Source organism: Pleuronectes platessa, chromosome 16, assembly GCF_947347685.1.
Source record: "Pleuronectes platessa chromosome 16, fPlePla1.1, whole genome shotgun sequence".
NCBI classification, from domain to species: Eukaryota; Metazoa; Chordata; class Actinopteri; order Pleuronectiformes; family Pleuronectidae; genus Pleuronectes; species Pleuronectes platessa.
Window position 1 is genome coordinate 8,520,459 of NC_070641.1, and position 21,177 is coordinate 8,541,635.

Genomic DNA, 21,177 nt, shown 5'->3' on the forward strand with positions numbered 1-21,177 from the left:
ATAATAATAATAATAATTCATAATATAATATATTTGATTAAATTAACCACTTTATACATAAATACATCATAGCCCGAAGGTCAAAGGTCAGAGGTTAATGCTACATTGGCACACCTGGCAGTTCCAGTCAAGTGGCTTCCTATAGGTCCACGAGGCACAGATTTCAAACTGTAAATCTGGCCCGTGGAGACTCTTCTACCTCACTACGGTAACGGAGTGGATAACTTAAGTGGTGCTTTGTGACCAAATCACAAGTGCAAAAATCATCCTTCATTCTCTTGAAACACTCAAAATCACATTCTAATGATGAGTTGTTGAACTTGAGTTCTTATCCCCATTCTGAAATTTGGCTAAAATAAATGCATATACGATTCTGTTTGTTGAAAGCAAAATAATACTAATTTCAAAGACATGGCTGAGTGTTTGAAGTTTTTCCTTTTGATAGAGTTGAACCTGCTTTTTCGCTATGATTCAGAAACTCAGACAGGAGAAATATTAAACGGGGACTTGGAATAAAATCGATGAATCTCCCTGTGTGTTTTGTCATAGACAAAAGCAAACTAAAAATGTAATATAAAAAATGGCCACCACTACCTGGTGTCTGGTTGTACTTTTAAACTTTCTCCCTCTTTTTCTCTCTGTCAGATTGAATCCAGACGGGAGGGAAGAACCACACAGAGGATTCAATGATGACAAAAAAAAAAGACTGAAAAAAGGGAGGCCACACAAGGAACAGTAACACTTTTCACTATACTACTAAGGCACACACTCACTCACAACATTTAACATGACAATAAATACATACTCAACAACATAACTAGCATGTCTTTTTTCAGTGCCTGCATTTGAGACGACTTCCAAGGGTTTTCTTCTTCTTCTTTTTCCCAGTCAACAGATAACCTGTCCATAGATGAGAACAGACGGGTGTACGGAGTGCTAACAACATCCTAGGTACTGTAGGTAGACTTGTTATTTACATACTCTATGGCACCAATAACGATTTCTGCAAACATTAACGAACCCTCGAGTCGATGTTTCTCAAACCACTGCCATCAGTCGGATTAAAAGAGAAATTGAAGTGAAAATAATTTTAAAAAAACTAAGAGAGAAAATGACCGATCCTTTGAACAATGATTCAGACTCACAGCCCGTGCTCCAGTTGAAAAAGGAAATTTGTCCCATCTTCATAAAAATCGATGAAAAAGAAAGCATTGAGTGAGGGGGCAAAAGCTCCCCGAGGTGCTATTAAAACCATGATCCAGTTTTCTCCCCCATAGTCCTGCGACTACATTAAGTCTGAAATTATGCTTTGTACAGGAAGCCATCCCATTTTTGTTAATCTATCACTCTATCGGTTTCTGGGGGGCGCTTTGTTGCCCTGACCTCTCTTTTTGTTCTGTGTCCCTTTTCATAATCCTGGAATGACGGGGTGGGAAACTAGGCCGAATCTTTCGCTGCTGCGGCTCCATTTTTGTCTTCAGCCTCTCCTCCCCCTTTGTCCTTTTTCTTTCCTCCTTTCTTCTTCTCTTTTTCTAGCCTCTCCTTCTCCCTCCTCAGCCTCTCTTTTTCAGCCTTATCCTTTTCCTTCTTTTCCTTCATTTTTTTCTTCTCATCTTCCTTTTCCTTTTTCTTGGTGTTTTCTTTGCTTTTCTTCTTCTTCTTTCCTTCTTCCTCTCCGGTTGTGGCGTCAGCCACTGCCACCGCTTCTTTTTTTGACTCCGGACATAGGGCCAGAGGGGAGTTGTTTGCAGTAGGTGAAGGGATAGTGGGAGTAATTTGCTCTGAGACTATCTTCGGGGAGGGGGATAGAGTGGTGGGTGGAGGTGGTGTTGTGCTCTGTACTGGGGCTGAAGCTGCAGGTTGCCCTTGTGCTAAGGAGCCTTCTGCGGGCTGAGCAGGCTCACGTGATGGGCCAGCCGCACTCACGACCAAGGGGCTCTGAATGTGGGGTGGGATTGACCTCTGACCTGCCCCTGGGGGCATGGGGGGTTTGTGGTTGGGGCCTCGACCCGGGTTTGATGTTACTACAGGTGGCGACTGAGGCGGCAGGCCGTCCATTCCTGAGGGACCTGAGAAGGAGCCCTTCTTGCTTTGGGATAGGAAAGGAGCCCGAGACCTGCGGAAGCCCGGCAGTGAGAGGAGGCTGGATGAGGCCCTGAGTGGTCCTGGTGGAGGGATCGAGCTTCCAAGGAAAGAGAAGCTGCCACCAGAGCTGATGGAGGCAGCGCGTCGTTTGAACTCATAGATGGCTCTCGTACCATGGAGCCGGCGGCCCGGCTGGTGTGTCAGCTCCCCCCTGGACTCCCTCCACTTCCTCACCTGGATGCTGCACTCCCTCTCGATGAGCGACTCCGTCACTGGGAGTATAACAATCTGGACACATCAGACAAGGATGAGACAGACAGAGGAACCGAAGATTACTATACCGGGCACTAGGGGGCAAAGTGACTCATAACTCATGAGTCTGAGTAAAAACAGAAGCAGATTTAACGCGTATGTGTGTCTGTGCAGAAAACTCACCTCCTGTACTATTATATCCTCTCTGACACTTTCGGGAGAAATGTTTCTCAGGCGCTCCATTGTTTCATACATGCCCTGCAGCTCTCGAAGTTTATCCACTGAGCCAAGCATTTGTTTCAGTAGCACCAGGCCCACCCGAAACACTATTTTCACTCCTGCAACAAGAGACCTCAGTTAGCTTTCTGACAAACTACAGAGCAAAAATTCTCAATACTTAACTACTGTACTTAATGTATACATATATACACTGAAGCTTAGATGAACATTTTGAGATGTAAAAAACGAGGGATACCTATGAACCACATAATTATGAAAGATACCTTCACAGAAGAACATGTCCCATACACGCAGTACACAGGACCATGGTAAAGTGCGTGAGAAGATGCACATGAACCACTCAGTCATGTAGAGGATTGGGTCGATCTTGAACTTCTTGAGGTGACGGTACGCCATCGGACATGTGCGTCGTAGCAGAGAGAAGAAGATCTCGCCATCCAGCTGGATCGCTTCCTAAGAGGAATTAAAAAAAAAGACAGATCAATAAAGCGAAAAATAACTGACATGAAGGTCTGAATAAAAAAGATTTGTCCATTCACTCACCAGCCCCGCGCTGTAGTAGCCAGGGAGATATTTCTCACATATCTGTACGAGGCACCAAAACGCTTGCTGAGAAACAAGTGAAAGTGAAGAGTTAACGTTTGCAAATAAAAGCACATGATGATTAAATGTTTAAATGAACACAGAGGGTAGAAGCACCACTGCAATATCAATTGCTCCTATTTCCAGCTTCTTTTAAAAATAGAACAATACGCACATTAGTCATGAACTAAATATTCTCTTCTTCTTCCCCTGTTTGTTGTGAGCAGGAAACAAATATATGAAAACTAATAGTAACAGGTGTTTTTCTCGCATTTATGGTAGTCTTATTTTAACCTGCTCTGCTTTTTCTGTATTTACGGTAGTAAATCCTGGCAGCACATGGAAGAGTTCACTTCACTGAACAAGAGAAAGTGGGAACTGAAAAGCTGTTTAGTTCTTAATGTTTGTTTAGATTGAATCTATGTGAAATGAAGTTATATATTAAGAAAAAATAAACAAAAGGGGAAACTAAAACTACATCTTTTTATTAACGTTTTCAAAAATGAGGCATTTTATTTTAAAATGACTTTTAAAAAAGTTTATATTTTGTATTCAAACCGTATTTTACTTAACATAAGAAAATAATAGAAATTTTATTATAAGGGTACATTTCAGTGTGAAAGTTTATAATAAACACTGTTGAAATGCTATTGAATTATACTTATTTGTTCGTTTTTTTATTCACGCAGACATTGATACAACTACAAGGTTTTGAAAGACTGTTAAACTTGAATTTACACAGTGTTCTGATATTCCTCCAGAAAGTTACTTGAATTTTACTTTGGTTTTCATGTATTTTGTTGATGTAGATTGATATATTCCTTTTGCTTGAATGTAACAAGCTCTTGCACTCATTTTATTTTGGAGAGATATGGGATTTTAAAAGGCAGATTAGCAGTTCAGACTGGGCTATTTTTTGATATAATGCCTGTAAGTGCATTTTGTTAAATAGATAAATAAATAAGATAAATAAATATAAATGACACAAGTTTCTAAATTTTTGATAAATCCATTATTATTTAAATATAGTAATAGAAAATAATCGTTAGATGAATCGATAAAAGAATAATTGCAGCCCTAGTCTTTGACACTTACAGAAAAACACAATTTGTCTAGACCCAGAAATATTTATAGTTACAAAAAAAAATTCTTCAGTGTTCGTTTCACTAACTCCTCTCTTCTCACATTTAATCTTTAGTATTTTATTTCAATCTTTGTTAGTGCTTTATTATTTCATCCTTCTTTGTTCAACTACATTTGGTGTTTCCTCATTTGTTCTTCACTTCCTGTTCTCATTGTTCTGGTCTGTGCTAGAATAGGAGTGGGTGGAAGAGTGGGTGGAAGCGTGGGTGGAGGGTTGCGGATTGTTTTTAAACTGTAATGCAGCTCTTGTTACATTGTTTGCATGAAAAAGACTAAACAAATAAAGTCTGACTCATTCAAATTAACACACTGCTACTTCACGTTAGTCAGCAGTATCACCAGACCAGTGTCTGTTGTCTGCTACCATTTCTAATTTAGTAGGTAACCTCAATGGAATAATTCTGCCTCATTCAAAATCATACTTGGTTATACTACATATTTTACAGTCTTTTGTGAGGCATGCTCATGTTTGAAGTGCCTTTGTGATGGAGTAACATGTCAATGAAGATATTAAATTGTTTTTCTTCCTACATTTTAGTCCAATTATGGTAACAGAATAATAACACAAGTATTTCTGAAGCTTTGAAAAGTAATCAGTCTGTTCACTACAGTAATAAGCATGACATTAATGCTGATAAAACCCTTTTTGTATCCCATAGACTTAGTGAGATTGTGACCCCCAACGGCTTACCCCCCCCTTACCTCAGCAGGCATGTGCATGAGCAGCACTGCGGCGACGGGAGCCTGGGCCTGGCAGTATCCCTCATCAGGCCGATAGATGGTGTAGGCTTTTAGGATGCGGTACAGGTCCTGTTGGCTGCATGAACAAAGACTTTATTATCCAGTGGTCAAATCTAATAAAACTCTAGAAATCCAGGACAATCAAACTCACAGAAATCTGGTTAAAACAAAAAATATAAAACAAAATGCGAGAACACTTCAATCATTTCCTGAAGAAAATAACACTGTTGGTTTATAAATAATTGCTGGTGCTGCTATTTTCACCCTATTAAAATTTACACCATAGTTGTACAGTTTAATCTGTTACTCGAAAAACCCAATTTCCAATGGTAATCATGTATTCTTACTGACAGATATGTCCTAGATACAGTTCTCAGGCCATTATAGATCACTTCGTGACATTGACCTGATATAGATCCACCCACCACAAGCAGATAAGCCAAGCTAGTCTACACAAATGTTAGTGGCTTATATACAGTGTGCAGGAGTGAAAAAGGTTTTGTTTTTTTTTACCCATGGCCCCCCCGAGCAGCAAACATCTCATGGAAGGGGAACTGTCTGTGGAGATCCTTCTCTATAATGTCCAACCATTTAGCCTCCCCCTGTTCTCTCTCCAGCTCCTGCAGTGACACAAAAAAAGTATACACACGTTTTAGATAAATTCTCAGTATCTTTTGGAATTCTTAAATAGATGAATTAGGTGGATTGATAGATTGAAGTGGATCAGATTGTAAAGTCCTGTATATGACCGCAGTTGAGAGACAATGAAGTAAAAACAAAAAAAGATAGGCGCAAATTTCTTCCTCAAACAACATAAACAATACTAATCTGATGGCTTGGACTCAGACCCAACTAAGGCCAGACCCCGCTCTACTGTGGACATGGGGGCAGAGCTCTGACAGGCAGGATTACCGGTCATGATAAGAGGCTTACAGCTCACTAGGTGTGCGCCTGCGCCCCTTTAGCACCCCAGGAGATGAAATTGGCCTACTCAGCCACATTTCCCCTCACAGTTATCCCCACTTTGAGCAAGTTCCTCAGTCCAACTAGCAGCTTTGTCACAGCTCTAAAATATTCTCAAACTACACTTTCTGTGGGGGAGCAAGGGAAGTGCAAGAATTAAGGGAGCAGATTCGAAGAATAAAAATAATTTAGGTGTCCGGTGACTTGGAATAAAAGTATTTTCCAACTATTGTTCAGAAAATGCCCAAAGCCACATGTAATGAACTGCAAACGTGTCTTTTAATTTATACCTTCTGTTTTACCCTCTTCATTAAATGTATAAATTGTCATTAAACAAATAAATATGAAGACAGTGATACCTCAAATTTCCCTTGGTTGGCGTCTAAGAGATCCTGGCTATTAGACAGCAGCTGCCAAGCTTTGGATCTGAGAGAGGATGGAATGCCCTTCCTGCAGCGCAACTTCACCTATAACACGCAAACAGATACACAGGGTATTAGCTTTGACCTAATGTAAAGTATAAAAGTAAACAAGTACAAAATCAAGTACATTTGAAAACAGACTGAAACACTACCAATGGTTTGTGATTCAAATTTCTAATTTTAGATAAATCCCACGACACAAACATCTGACAGGCTGCCACGCGTACCTTCTGGAAGCGATGTTTGGTCCACTTATCCCAGTTGTTGAACATATCAATCCATTTCATCTCCCTCTGTCTGGCAACTTCGACTCGGAGTTCCTTTTCACTGCAATAGTGAGTAATATAAAATGACACCATCGTTGACAGAACTGGGCTGTGGACTTTTTCTTTTTAATATTCCTAAATATAGCTAGGCTGTTTTCAAGGACCATCAACCATCTCATGTCACAAATGGATTACCTCACTTTCTCTCTTAACATTCATTTGCACATCCTTAGCCAAACCGCGCAGTCACAAGACATCCTTAACATTGACCAGAATTCACTGCCGCTACTGATGGTAGATCAATAGACTTTTAATTATTTACTAGTTGGAGAGCAATTAGCTTGTCAGAACAGTAGAAGCACATCTGATTTATTTATTTTTAAATAGAGGAAGACAGCAGATGGGTGTGAGGGGGTGATTGCATCGAGTCACACAGTCAGTACATATTGAGTCACAAAAAAAAAACACGCTCTAAGCATTATCTGAGTCAGACCAAGGGGAAATAAAAGATAGTCAGATAAGTTTAGAGCCGCAGACGGGAGAGGAAGACAGGAAAGCCAGGGCGAGACCAAAAGGAGATGATGTCTTTGGGGTGAATTGATGACAGTGTGACTAAGATTTTAGGACAAGGCAAAGTGGTCAATTAAAAGAATATAATTCAGGCAGGATTTACATTCATCTGTGTAAACTAATTCTCAGGTCATAAGTCCATGTTGTGTAATATTGTAAACATAAAATATGTGTCTCATTTCCCTCCTTCATAAAACCATACTGAATATGCATCTCTAATTTTATAATATCTTACGATCTTGTCATTAAATATAATCAAACAGAACTTAAAGAAGACAATCAATATTCTGCATTTAGCCAGGAGTGACCGTGATGTGTGAAGTTAATGTCCTAATACATACCTGCATTCACTGTACTGATTGCCACCCAGGAAGCCATATTTATCAGTGCGCTTGACCGTCAGGCCGTTGATCTCCGAGTCTGAGCCAACAGAGCTCCCATCCTCTCCCAGCCCAGACAGGGACTCCAACGTCCCTGACATAAGGCTAGCCGACTCCAGGTAGCTGAGGGTATCAGGGGCTGGGCGGGGCTTGGGGTTGTACATCGGGAGGGCACAGGCTGGCTCATGGATCAATGGGACAGTGGGGCTGGGGTGTTCGCCTACGGCCTGGGTGCTAGGCTGCTCTGCTTTCTCTGCTTGCTTGGAGGCGTCGGGCTTTGGGGACAGAGGGGGAGGTTGACTTTGGGGGTTTTCTGTTTGTTGAAGTGGCTGAGGTTTCTCCTCTTCGACTGTTGCTGTCACTGTTGGTGATGCTGTACTGGTGGATGCTGGAGGAGCAGGTGTGGGATTGGAATCTGCAGTGGTTTGGGGTCGGTCTGCTGTAAAGTGACCACCATCCAAGACGGGATTTGGGGCATGGGTGACATGCACATTTGGATAAAGGTTAGGAGCGGGATTAAGATCAGGAGAGAGGGATGCCTGTTGTTCTTCACTCTGAGCTGAGGGCTGACCCGATAGTGCTGGTGTCTCTGTTGCAGTATTCACGATCTCTGCAGCAACGTGGTCACTGGACAGAGACTCCTGCTTAATGTTAGAAGCTCCAGGTTCTACATCTCTCCCTGTCGATTCCTCATTCCGAAGAACCTCAGGTACCAATGATGGGAGGGGGGTCTCGTCAGTGGTTTTGAGATGACTCAAGGGTGGTAGGGGAGTCTCGGGTGAACTCCCCGACAGTGCTGTAGAAGTGTTTTCAGTCAGAGTGTTGTCATTGTAGAGGGCAGACTTTGGTTTAGACTCCAGAGCAGAGTTGTTGGGAACAGGGAGAGAGGATGCAGAGGATGGAGGGATGGAGGGAGCTGCATGCGGTTCACCCAGCGCAGATGGTGATGGGGATAAGGTGGAGAGTTCAGCCATGGTTCCACCCTGATCTCTTCTGTACAAGTAGAGAGAAAATGATGGAGGACAGTTATTCTTTTGCCAAAGGGAAACTATCCATTATGTAATAACTTCAGCAATAAACCATCTCTCCAACATCTACAGAGATGATAGCATGATGCTGAAAACTTCAAAGGTCAACATTTGACATAAATTGAGGGAGAAAACAAATTATAACTGTTAAAAAAATTTAATTGAAAAGAAAAGCTGTAGGAGCAGTTGGAGAAGAGAACTATTTTAAAAGCATAGAGCTATGATTCATACAATTCATGTGAAATAATGTGCAGATAAATACATTCTTATGTGCAAATACATATCTATATATATATATATATATAGTTCTATAAATCTATATATATATAGACAGAGAGATAGAGATTTTGCAAATAACAATAATACGACAAAAACATTTAAAGTGTCAAGCAACCTGTCCTATTTACCCACTTATACAGAAGCGAATTCCACAAGGTTAATCTATTTTTGCAAGATTCATGTTATTTATCATTATTATTATTATTAAAGAAAAGCACGTGAAAGCAATCTGTCAGCAGACTCCACATTAAAAAGGAAAACACACAATGATATTCGGCTTTATCACAATAATTCTTTACTGTGAGCAAAGCTGCATATAATATAATTTGAGTTTATCAACAAAGCGCCATGGAGAACCATGCCGGTGCTGTGTTTTGCTGATGTAGCAAGGCGCCGTCTGCAGCGGTGCTCTCAGACATGCTAGCGATGATCACAGCGGCCACTTTATTCTCACAGCCTCTGGAGGCCTCGCTCGGAGCAACTTCGCTCTTTAGCACACACTCTCGAGAGACGGTTTAGTAACAGCTAATGGTCACCACCCTCCCGTCCTCTCTGTCTGTCTGTCTGTCTGTTTGTCTGTCTGCCAGGCCAAGGCCGAGCAGCTTCCACGGCCTGGTCCACCCCGCTGCACCCGTCAACTGCAACTTCCAACTCGTCTGGCTCAACTCACCGGCGTGTCACTGCGATCCGTCCGCCTGGACAGCCAGGGGGTTCCTATCCGCACGCCCCCCCCGCCACAGCTCCGGCTCCGAAACTTCCTCCGTGAAACGACAACACGAATGACCGGGGCAGGAACCGCTGGACGGGCGTGAGGACCAGGGAGAGCAGAAGTCCGGTGACAGGCGAGCTAGCTAGCAAGCCTGCTAAGTAACCACCTAGCCAGGTTAGCTTATTTTAGCCTGCTGTAACTGTTAGCATTAGCTCTGGTAGTGTTCTGTTTGTTAGCCTAGCTAGCCACGCTCAACTGTGCCCGTTACTTCAGTCAGACGTGTAGACTCGCAGAAACCTCCAGATTCAAACAAGCCTGTAAAGTCACAGTTTTCATCCTGTAGCGAAAAGGCGTCTCGCTGATGGATAGATCACAGCACAGCGACAATCGAACACCCAGCAGTGCAAGCACCAGCCGCCTGCATTTCCTACTGACAGCTACGTGCGTGCTCTCGCCAGTGGGGTCGGAGACGCGCACGCATCCGCACAGGAGCCTCCCTTCCACAGCAGGAAAATACGGAGGACTCTCATTCACGATATTATATTTTTTCAAAAATTACAATTACAATAATTTACCACTATTCTGTTGTCATTACATTTTTAACCTTTAATTTATTATAAACGTAAATCGTAAACTGAGAAATTACAAAATCTTAACTTACTTACGATTAAAAAGTCTGGGGGTAAATCGATACATGTACTAACATATGATAGAAAACATATTTGTAATGTTACAATGGTATTTCGCCTCGATGTTTTCTAGTTGCACCAGTAGATGACGCAATTCCCTTTCATAAAATGCTACTCATAGCCCGTTTATGATTTAGCCATGTGGTGATTCACCGTAACACAGCTGACACATACACACACGTTTGTACTTCTATCTCAGTGGGGACTCTCATTGGAATAATGCATTCCATAGCTCCTTACCCTAACCATCCAAACTAAATGCTTAAACCTAATTCTAACCCTAAAGCCTGAACCCGCAAATAGCCCTTTTAAATAACCGAGGACCGGCCAAAATGTCCTCACTTTGTAGGGTCTATGCTTAGAATGGTTCTCTTAAATGCAAGGACAGGAACAGACACACGGAAGCACCCACGCACGCACGCACACAGGTTTGCACAACTATTTATGCTGGAAAAGGTCTTAGGGAGGTAATGAAAGAAATTAGGATGCACATACACACACACACACACACACACAAGTACACACATTTGTACTTCTATGTTAGTGAGGACACTTATTGGCATAATGCATTCCCTAGCCCCTTACCTTAACCAGCCAAACTAAATGCGTAGCCCTAAAACTCATTTTTAAGCCTCAAATAGCCCTTTGAAGAAGAGAGTAACCACCAAAATGTCCTCACTTTCCAAAAATGTCTCTAATGGGGCCTACGCTTAAAATTGTTCTCACCAAGATATAAACGCAGGAACACACACAGGTTTGCACAACTATTTATTCTGGAAAAGGTCCTAGAGAGGTTATGAAAGAAATGAGTAAGGACACGAGCACTCGCACACACATTGTTCTTCTATCACTATCGGGACACTCACAGCTGAATGAATAAATAACCAAACCCAACTCCTTTATCACCTAAACCCAAGTATCAACTCTAATAGCTCAAGGAGCGAAGATGAGCCTAAAAAGTGAGACCTCATGCTCCAATTGGTCAGAATAAAGAGGTAAAGATTAGTACACAAACACACCTTTCATTGGGCACACACTGAGAAATGCATACTGAGGACAGCGGTGCCTCAGGAGGAAGGGAGGTTCTACATTCCAAAGTGTCCTTGAGCAAGACACTGAACCCCAAGTTGCCCCAGACAGCTCTGCTCACTGTGTGAATGGTGTGAGAAAGAAAAAGTGCTGTATATAGAAGCGCTGTATGAATGTGTGTGTGCCTGGGTGAACGTGGCTTGTCCTGTAAAAAGAGTTTGGAAAAGCCCTATACAAATAGTTGGTTTACCACTCCTGCAGGCCTGTGTTTGAATAATCCGCAATGATTTCCACACTTCCAAAGACCCACACTTCAGAATGTTTTGTTTTCGTTCAGGGAGGCCGTCAGAGGTTCAGTTGGGGATTGTGAGTCATTTTTTATGTTTTCCCTTTCATTCCAGCAGGCGTGGAACTGTCATGAGGATTGCCATGGAAAACCACAGAAATGGGGGACACCCCTTGCATACTGGAACACGTCAAGTTATCCTGCAAAGGCAACTCCCATATACTCATAAAAACAATACATGTTGTCTAGCTGGTTGTTATGGAGTATGAAGGTATGTTTCCAGAGGGAGGCATGCCTGCATATAAACAAAGATCGTCATATCCATGGAAACCCAGACGTGGTGAACTCACCACAGTGAAGAAATAGTGAGGGCATTGGACACAAAGAGTAATGTCTGCAGAGGGACCAACTTTCACAATGGCACATCAAAATAAAAACATGTGAATGAAATCACGGACATGCAGCGTCTTCCTGTAAAGTGATTCAAATACAAAATCTCTCCAAACAAAAATAATCTTTATTTAAGATTATTCTATTAGACAGGATCTGTTTCTGTCATTTAAACGGTAAATGTTCTTAAAGTATGCAGTGTACAACATTTATATCAATCAAATATATTACCATATACATGTAATTGATTGCTTTTAAATATATCACAGTTACAATGCTGATGTAAAAAAATAACATAAATGTTAATAAATGAACAAATAATTAAACTATATTTTCTGTATAACTAAGCTATAAATGCTGGACACACATGAAGGCATTAATAAAGGTTTTGCACCAATCTGACTATTGCCTTTACAGACAAAATCAGTGTCATATATTAAATTAATGCTACGGTTTCATGTGCAACATTGGCTTTTTCCTTGACAACACCCTTTAACGTCTCCTTTTATTTCTGTTCTGAAAAGTTCTTCAACTATGTGCACATTTCAGGAAGATTGGAAGCTGTATTAGTTAGTGGTACACAATGCCCTCTTTGGGAGATTGCAGACCAAGACAGCTGTTGTCATTGAATAACATATCATTAAAGATCTGAAATTGAATAATTAATAGTATATAATGTCCCTCTTGTATGGTCATCAAAAGCAGGGTGCTCCTTTTTCATGCGGCATACATCTGATGTCTTGTGATTCTACATACCAGCTTCTGATGCATGTTGCAGTAGTCGCATTATGATTTTTTTAGGTGATCCAGAGGGAATGTATCAACCCAACTCTGTGTGCGGGTTTGACACTGATCCCAGTCGTACAGGGGGCGATACTGGAAGTAACGTAGGGCTTTGTCTGTGAGCACGGTGAAGGAGGTAGAAGCTACGGCGCACGTGTAACTGTTCAGCAGCGGTGTGAAGTTATAAACGGGGCTCAGTATCCAACGGAGCAAGTCGTTCATCAGGGCCATGAACCAGACCACCAGGACCGGAATGCGGACTTTTCGGAAGTTAAACTTGGAGAGGAAGAGCATGTTGAAGTTCTCGTAGCTCTTGTAGGGTGAGTCATCGTAGCAGAAGAACGCCTCACCTCCGACCGTCTGCGGGCTCTCCCTCAGGGCTCGGGCTGCAAGCACATGCATCCAGGCCACGTTGCCTAACACCACATACAAATGGATAAATACCAGATTGAATCATCAAAGAAGTAAACTTTTAACTTGAGAGAAATAACAACAAAGATTAGAGTAGGACCCTAGTTGCTTCATATCTATGACAACATTACACAGATATATTCCTATCTGTGCATCTATTTTTAGGGTCTTATCTTGTTTATTGTTGCATTTGAGCAGATGCTTCACCTCCTAACAGAGATCTACAGAGTGTAATGTACTAACAATTAATCAGTATTCTAGATTATTTTGTGTAGGAGCCAAACTATATAATTTAATGTATACTACATGTACAACTACAGGTTGGCCCTTACATCTGTATGTTTTGAGGCTGCTTAAAATATCAGCCACTGACACATGTTGGCTGATACTCAGGGTCAAATGCAATAATGGGGATGATGAGATTCAGTCATGATACCACGACAGAACTCTGAGAGCTCACACCTCTGTCTGAATCATCAACACTGAAACAAGCACGTTGAGCCTGAACCAAAATATTGTTATCTCTTCTGCCAGTATTCAGTGTGTTCATTTTGCGTCACGCCCAGATGACTGGATGATACTGTTCACGTAGACTTGTTATCACAACAAAAAAATCCGGATCTGGCTCCTCTGACTGTGCATTCTATTTCATGTTGTACCATCTTTCTTTATTTTAATGTGATTACCTCACTGGCTGGTTGTTGTTGTTGATGCCTCAACTTGAGAGACCATCAGGTTTCTAATGTTTAATGTCTGCTGAACTGCTCGTTAAAAGATTTCCGGTGACTTGCAGAGGAAGTGGCTGCATGTACTTCTGCTTTTAGTTCTTGTCCTGAACATAAGTCGTGTGAGGCATTTATCAGTTTCTCCTCTGCTGAGTTGTTCTACATGCTTTCAGAACTATCAATAGATCACAAGTTGGTTTGACTTGTAACGCCGCGCTCAAGAGTTTCTCAGACACGTGTCTAAAGCTGGGGTTATATATCAGTAATTTTAGACTCACCTGCATAAACTCGCCCATGTTCAGTACTGTCTGGGATGCCCCCGATAATGAAGCCACCACATTTAATTCCCTGTTTGTAGAAGTCCTTTATCAGCTCGTGCCCTTCGCCATAGATCCCCGTCGGCCTAAGGGAGCACGTGTGTAAGAACTTTCCACCTTTCAGCTGGAAAGAAAGCAAAACTAGAAGTCAGTGTTAGGAATCGGATGGGGAGGTAAACAGAACATGTACAAAAACATGTACACAATGTTTTCTTCAGACTGTAATAACTTACCTCTGTGCCATTAGCTGCAAGCACAATTTTCTCAGCCTTTGACTTGGACTTGGGATAGGTCATAGAGTGGCTCACATTGTAAGGTGTATCTTCATTGCCCCTGAGAAAAATAAAAGTAAAACATTCGAAGGAAGTATGCAGGTGATTTTTTGAATTTGTCCTCTATGCGAGAGAAATGTGAGCATGAAAGATCAAGGGTGAGGAAGGAAACAGATAGACTGATTCTGGTCTGTGCCACGTCTCCTCTTGCAGCTTTCCACTCAGTCTTTCCAGCAAGAGCAGACAAGGGTTAGTTCTTTTCTTCCGACACAGCCTCATGATGTAATCAGGGAAAGAATGTGAAAATTGCTCTGGAGGTAGAGCTGCAGCTGTGTAAGTGCAAACACACACGTACTCACACACTTACAAACAAACAAACAAACACACACATTTTCACACACCATCAGAAACAATGCCATGATCCCTGCACATGACAGGTGGAAGTTTTTCAACCTCCTACTTTAAGCATTGATATGTAATGACTGCTAATCATTTTAGTCAAACATATTGGAGTTTAGGATCTTTCCAGACAGCCATTAACCAGTTGATACTGTGTGTTGCCATCTCTGTCTTCACCCTATCAAATGTCACCTCTACCGGCGTCACACTTTCCATGATGGTGCGTTCCAGCCAGGACAAAGAGGATTCAAGAAGGTGAACAAAGAAGCACAAGACAAAGAGCCAAAGCAAAACCAAAGGGAAAAATGATGACATTTCTTTAGGGCTACCTGATAAAGTGGTCTCCATTGACGTTGGGACCAATAACTTCCATGCTGCTGGTGTAGACCAGACACTGAATGTCATTCTCCACACAGGCATTGATGACGTTCTCCGTTCCTGAGAAGAGAGATGGAGGATACTCAAATTGGAAAAACAAGACTTGAATATCATTGGGTAACATAAGCAAAGTAAATACGTTTCTAATCTTCCAAATTCTTGGGATAGACCTTGGCACAGTCCGTTATCTTACATACACACATTATATATATAGTTTCAGAAAAGCGGCTCAAACCATTAAGACATAGACATGTTAGCAGTGGTGTGTGAGGTGGTGCTTTTCGTTGATTTGAGCTAACTGCTAATATCTGCGTGCCAACATCTTGACAATGGCAATGCTAACTTTTGGATTAAAGAAAGAATAATGTCCAGCATGTTTGACAAGATCAGATTGTAACCTCCACCAAGGAGGCTATGTCTTCACCACTTTCCATTTGATTGGTTTGTTTGTTTGTTTGTAAGCATGATTATACAAAAACAACTGGAGGGACCACTATGACACTTCGAAGGATGCAGTACGTTTCTGGAGAGAACCAGTTCAATATTGGTGTGGAGCTTTTATTTATTTTCTTCCCTTTTCTTTAAGAGGAATGAGATGGACTGATAGTGGCATACAACTCAGACATATGCCCTGAATCAGAATATATTATTTAAATACCATAATCTGTTAATATGAGCAATATCCTCAGTTTGGATCTTACATGGAGATTCAAATCAATAAAAAACACATTTATAGTTTTAATAAAAGCATCTGACATCCTGCTGAAAATGAGATTCATTATGTATTTCCTTAGAAACACAGGTCACAGCAAGGGAATTCCAACAAATAAACAAAAGAATTTCCTGATAGGATAAGGGTGGAAATAGTTTCTGTTTTTGTCATAGTTAAGTCCCATTTTACTTCCAAACCCCAAAAATGAAGCAATTTAACTATTGAGTGTTGTCTGAGCATCCAAAGCCTGAAACATCTTATTCCTTTCATTGTTTGAGAAAAACCACACCAATGAAACACCAAATTATACAGGACAACAAGTTTCATCCACATGAAAACAACAAAGATAATGTAATACACCACCCTGCTTCCCCAAATATTCCCGAGAACCAAACAAAAGTCCCTAACAAAAGACCTTTGTTCTTTTTTTTACAAGATCTGATACAAACGAAACACCCAGCTGTTTGAGGAAATCACAGAGCCTTTTCAAACAATTAAACTTTTATGTGAAATGTTTTTGAGAACTGTGTCTCGAAGCAACAAATTGATGATGATTGAGATGTAGGACATCACTGGAAGACCAAATTATAGTTGAAATATTTCCGGATACCTATACCTTGATTTATTGGCTGAGCACCAAGAACCAGAGCTTTAAAAAAATAGCAGCTTTTAATATGCGGGTAATATGTGTAATATGCCACTGACCCTGTATGGAAGTGACCATAGCCATCATTGTTGTTTGGCATATTACTAGTGTTTAAATTGGCAACACTAGTGGTTGCCAAAGAAATATCCAAGTTCTGGTGAGTGTTTATGCCAAATGCGAAAGAATTCCTTCACGGCGTTCCAGAGACATCACTTTCACAAGATAAGAAAAATAAGCTTTTTGAGTCCACCGTGACCTTGATCTGCGACCTTTATCCACCAAAATCTAATCTGATCGTCCTGGTGTCCAAGTGAATATTTGTACAATATTGGAAGTACTTTCCTCAAGGCATTCTTGAGATATCAGTTAAAATGGACAGGGTATTATCAGATGAACTAATAAACTTCAAACCCATGTGTTTTAGTACTTAATTCAACTAATCGTTGAATTTGCAGACTGTTGGTGTGAGTGTTGTTGTTATGGTGGATTGTACCATGTGGTTTTGCTGCAGTCCGATGTGATATTTTGGGCAAATGATTCACAGCCTCATTAAACTACCTCAGGTTTTTGTTTGTTTTGTCTGGCAACCAGACATCAATGAGTCAAAATAAAAACACCAGGTCACACACTCCCACACTGACACACACACACACGCACGCACACACGGCTTAACAAGAATCTTCATTTCAGTTATATTTTCTGTCGGTCACTCAGTAAACCTGCCGTCTACCCAGTTTTAAATATCAAGATTAGAACCACACCAGAAATGAGCAGTTACAGTAAAAGGATATGACACTTTTTTCCCCACAAGTCCTTGAAAAATCCTCAAGGGCGTGGATTTCCTCTGAATTTATCCACGCTTTCCACAGAAACTAAAAAAAAACACCCACACGCCCAGCCTCCCTTTCAACATCTTGTCTCACCTGTGAGATTAACAGCATAGATTAGGGTCGCTGGGACTCTGTGCCAGACATCCACGATACTGGCCATGTGGATGACGACGTCCACTCCCCGCGAGGCCTCCAACACGTTGCTGTAGTCTGTGATATCCCCCTGGATGACCGTCACCTTTGTCCGCTCTGAGGGAAAAACAGGAAGACACAACTTCAAAATGTGGCACTGTATGTGACCCAGCATCATGACGGTTTCCCTAATAGCTCTACAAAGCATTTCCATACAAATGTCCCTCAGTAGAGCGTAGTGTTCCACCCAGGCCCAACAGTCCCCTTAAATTCAATAAACTCTTGATACCCTACAGAATTCTTTGCAGGTTTTTAGCTCCATTCGTCATACAGCAGCTGAAAAAACATTACTACTCCTCAAAAATTATTTTTAAATCTGTAAAATCAATGTTTTTCTTTTATTTATAAGGATTTTCTACCCACTCAATCAATATTAATCCCCTAAATTTGTCTGGTTTTATTCATCAAGATCCATTAACTATTGTTTAACGAATTTGTAGAAATGTCAAATACATTTCTATTTGGATCTGCAGCCAATCTGTCAAGGTCCTTATGACAACTTTTAAACTAATGATGATATATATTAACTAATGATTCCCAACCAAGTCCTTAGTATTATGAAACTTACAAACCTCCATTGTGGTTACAGTTGTAAGAGCACACCCTTTTTTCAACAGTGATACTCTTTTAAGCATCTGTGTAAAACTGGAAATATTACTACTACTACATAATACAAATCTTATAACTACTATAACATGTGATGCTTTTTCTGGACAGTGTATTGGGAAACCATTACTGAGAAACCCAATGTAATCTTGTGCATACAATATAAATGTGTCTTCTTACATCAATCACATATTAACTTGTGTGCACAAGATAATAACTTATGTGTATAAAAACCTGAGGAAGAGCTTTGTACAACTTATAAAAGCAAATAGCCAAGAAGTAAGTGAAATTCAGAATCCCCCTCAATGTCATAGAGATACACTCCCTCCCTGGTGGACACAATACTGCGAATTCCCACCCTGCTTTCCCTGATGCCACTTAAACTTATCAGATTTCATGGTATCTTGTTATCACATATGGAGGTCATGTACCGGAGGTTTATCTGAGCTCTCATTCACTGTCCTTGAAATGTTGAACGATAACAAATAGTGCACAGCTACTTTTCAGGGTCAGACGTCTCCTGAACTTTGAAATTCCATCGGAAACATTTACTAAGGATAGAATGGAAGATGTTTTCCTCCAGATGGAAACATGACCCGTGTAAAAGCACACGTTCATTCTGTCACCTTCCTGTGGGACGCCTCTAATGGGTGTCACTGAGAGTGAACTTTAGCTGATCTGTCACCGGATCAAAGTGCACTGCGTCTACAACAGAGCCCTGCACTCTGACAATGAATACTGGAAGCTGAACGAAGCTATTTCCACTGAGGGCTGAGGCGTCCCTTGTTTCGAGACACAGACTTCACACTCGAATGTAATTTACTGTATTTATGTAACTTAATACACACTTTCTCACCAGGAGAAACACTTTCCTTAGCATTTTTTTAATTTATTGACTTTTCTCAGCAAATAAATAAAGAGCAGTCACAAATGGAAGTTCAACCACATCAAGTCACAACTCTGGTTCCAGCACACGCCTATGACATCAAAAAAAGATATCCCCTCTCACAAAATGCTCCGGGGGTGACAACATTGACAAAGTATAGAATGAAAGGACAGCTGCCTGAGGATGTGCCTCAGGAAACGTATGGCAGTTGACACTCCAGGATATGCAAAGTTCAGATGTTATCTAAGCGGAGTATAATTGTTTGATTACATAGCATGTTAGGGAAATGAATATCATGCCCTGTTGTTTTTACTAAAACACCCATCACTGTTTCAGGACTTGACACGTTTTTTTTTAATTCACATTAATTACCTCATGTTCAAGCTGATGGTAAGAGACTAAAATCGTGTTTTAAACCGAAACACAAGTAACCCGACTCCTTCTTTACCTGAGCTCAGTGCGTTTAAACTGGGATCCACGTGTTTGTCGAACACCCGCACCTCCTGCAGGTTGTCCTCCTTCTCCAGCAAAACCCTCAGCATGTGCCGGCCGAGGAACCCGCATCCTCCGGTGATGAGGTAGACGAGAGGCCGCTGAGTGTCGGACATTGTGCCGCTGAGCTGTGGAGCAGAGTCGATATCAGCTGCTGCTTCTTTGGGGTTTTGCAGTTTGTGAGCCGAGACCCGCTCGGCTGTCAATATGACCGGTTTAGACCGGACGCGGAAGCGCTGCACCCGCCCCCTTACAGAAGTGTGCTGTTCGTATAGGCTGCGATTTTAAACGATATAAATTACATATTGTTTATGATAGAAATGATCGAATATGCATCCCATACTTTGGATTTCCCTTCTGTTGTCCTGGAGTTTCAATTTCCCCGATTTTTCACCTCCCATTATAATATGTCCCAATCTGCCCATCCCACGTCAAGCACACACGCAGACAGACAGAGAGAGAAAGAGAGGGTTGGGGGGGGGGGGGGGGGGGGGGGGGCTATGAAGAACATCACCATTTACCCCCGAAGCCTTACATTGAACGGGTTATACAACGGGTTATACAAACCTGTGTTTGTAGTCTGTGTCGTGAACAGGGCTGTTACTGGGTGTGAGAGAAAACAAATGCTTCTCTTACATTCATCACTTTTCCTGCCAGAGTAAAGTCGAAATGTCTAAGGAAAATGTGGACATCAAAGTCATACTGAAATGGACACATTTTCTTAATTTAACATTGTGAGATTAAAGTCGAAATAAAATATATCAAAAGAGAATTTGTCATATAAAGACATTTTGTTAAAAATTGTTTTGATATTAAGTCAAAAAAATTATGTCTGAGAATGAAGTCGATATCTTTCCCGACCTGGCAACCCAACATTCTTCGTATTGATGGATTTTAGCTGATCTATAAACGGTTAGTGATTCTTTATTCATTGAGCCCCTGTGTTTTTGTAAATTCCCACTGATAACTGTCAAGCTGTTAACATTGTTGTGAAAAAATAAACAAATCATTTGACATGGTTCCAACATCACATATAAGTATCACCTATTGTGATTTCAGGGGGTCTGTGGTGTGTAGGGGAGAGCGGGGTAATGTGGGACATGTTTTACATTTGCTCCCCTCTAGAGGAGAAAAATGACATCAATAAAAGGTTGTCTTCCTGGTGTATAGTTTCTTGGCATGATGGCTTTTCTACAATGTTTATGATATTAAAAATAAAATACATATAATGTAATATAACACTAAAATATGTTTAAGACTAAACTTAACTTGTGCTTCATGGTGGGGTAAAGTGAGACACTGTCCCACTTTACCCCACAGCCACCGTTTTAGAAAAAACAACATATCTTAGCAATCCAGGCTAATCTTCAGCTAGCATCAATCACATGGTTTTATATGTTGGAAGTTCATCAACATATATGATATAAGTTTTTCTACCTGAATCAATTTGTTTTGACACAACAGTTGATTAAGT

General features: G+C 41.1%; 2 protein-coding genes across 2 annotated transcripts; both read right to left on the reverse strand.

Annotated features, from left to right (window-relative positions):
- Nucleotides 1-708: 708 nt before the first annotated feature.
- LOC128458094 (TBC1 domain family member 10B) lies at nt 709-10,107 on the reverse strand. Its single transcript, XM_053442743.1, has 10 exons — nt 9,622-10,107; nt 7,606-8,637; nt 6,656-6,755; nt 6,366-6,473; nt 5,557-5,663; nt 5,005-5,119; nt 3,121-3,186; nt 2,841-3,030; nt 2,521-2,675; nt 709-2,373 (listed from the first exon to the last, which is right to left on the reverse strand). The coding sequence occupies exons 2-10, from the start codon at nt 8,616-8,618 to the stop codon at nt 1,438-1,440; spliced, it is 2,790 nt and encodes a 929-aa protein (XP_053298718.1). The 5' UTR covers nt 8,619-8,637; nt 9,622-10,107; the 3' UTR covers nt 709-1,437.
- Nucleotides 10,108-12,163: 2,056 nt separating this feature from the next.
- On the reverse strand, nt 12,164-19,913 carry hsd3b7 (hydroxy-delta-5-steroid dehydrogenase, 3 beta- and steroid delta-isomerase). Its single transcript, XM_053442745.1, has 6 exons — nt 19,660-19,913; nt 17,621-17,776; nt 15,291-15,399; nt 14,524-14,623; nt 14,252-14,414; nt 12,164-13,253 (listed from the first exon to the last, which is right to left on the reverse strand). Exons 1-6 carry the CDS (start codon nt 19,817-19,819, stop codon nt 12,841-12,843), a joined length of 1,101 nt encoding a protein of 366 aa, XP_053298720.1. The 5' UTR covers nt 19,820-19,913; the 3' UTR covers nt 12,164-12,840.
- Nucleotides 19,914-21,177: the final 1,264 nt, after the last annotated feature.

What these genes read in the sequence shown, in the direction of transcription:
- LOC128458094 (XM_053442743.1), bottom strand. Translation starts at nt 8,618, where the DNA reads ATGGCTGAACTCTCCACCTTATCCCCATCACCATCTGCGCTGGGTGAA. An exon ending in CCAACCAAGGGAAATTTGAG is followed by an intron (nt 5,664 to 6,365) that starts GTATCACTGTCT and finishes GTGTCACTGCAG; the next exon opens with GAGCTGGAGAGAGAACAGGG. An exon ending in GGACATGTTCTTCTGTGAAG is followed by an intron (nt 2,676 to 2,840) that starts GTATCTTTCATA and finishes CTCTTGTTGCAG; the next exon opens with GAGTGAAAATAGTGTTTCGG.
- hsd3b7 (XM_053442745.1), bottom strand. Translation starts at nt 19,819, where the DNA reads ATGTCCGACACTCAGCGGCCTCTCGTCTACCTCATCACCGGAGGATGC. An exon ending in CTATGCTGTTAATCTCACAG is followed by an intron (nt 15,400 to 17,620) that starts GTGAGACAAGAT and finishes CTCTCTTCTCAG; the next exon opens with GAACGGAGAACGTCATCAAT. An exon ending in TTGCAGCTAATGGCACAGAG is followed by an intron (nt 14,415 to 14,523) that starts GTAAGTTATTAC and finishes CTTTCTTTCCAG; the next exon opens with CTGAAAGGTGGAAAGTTCTT.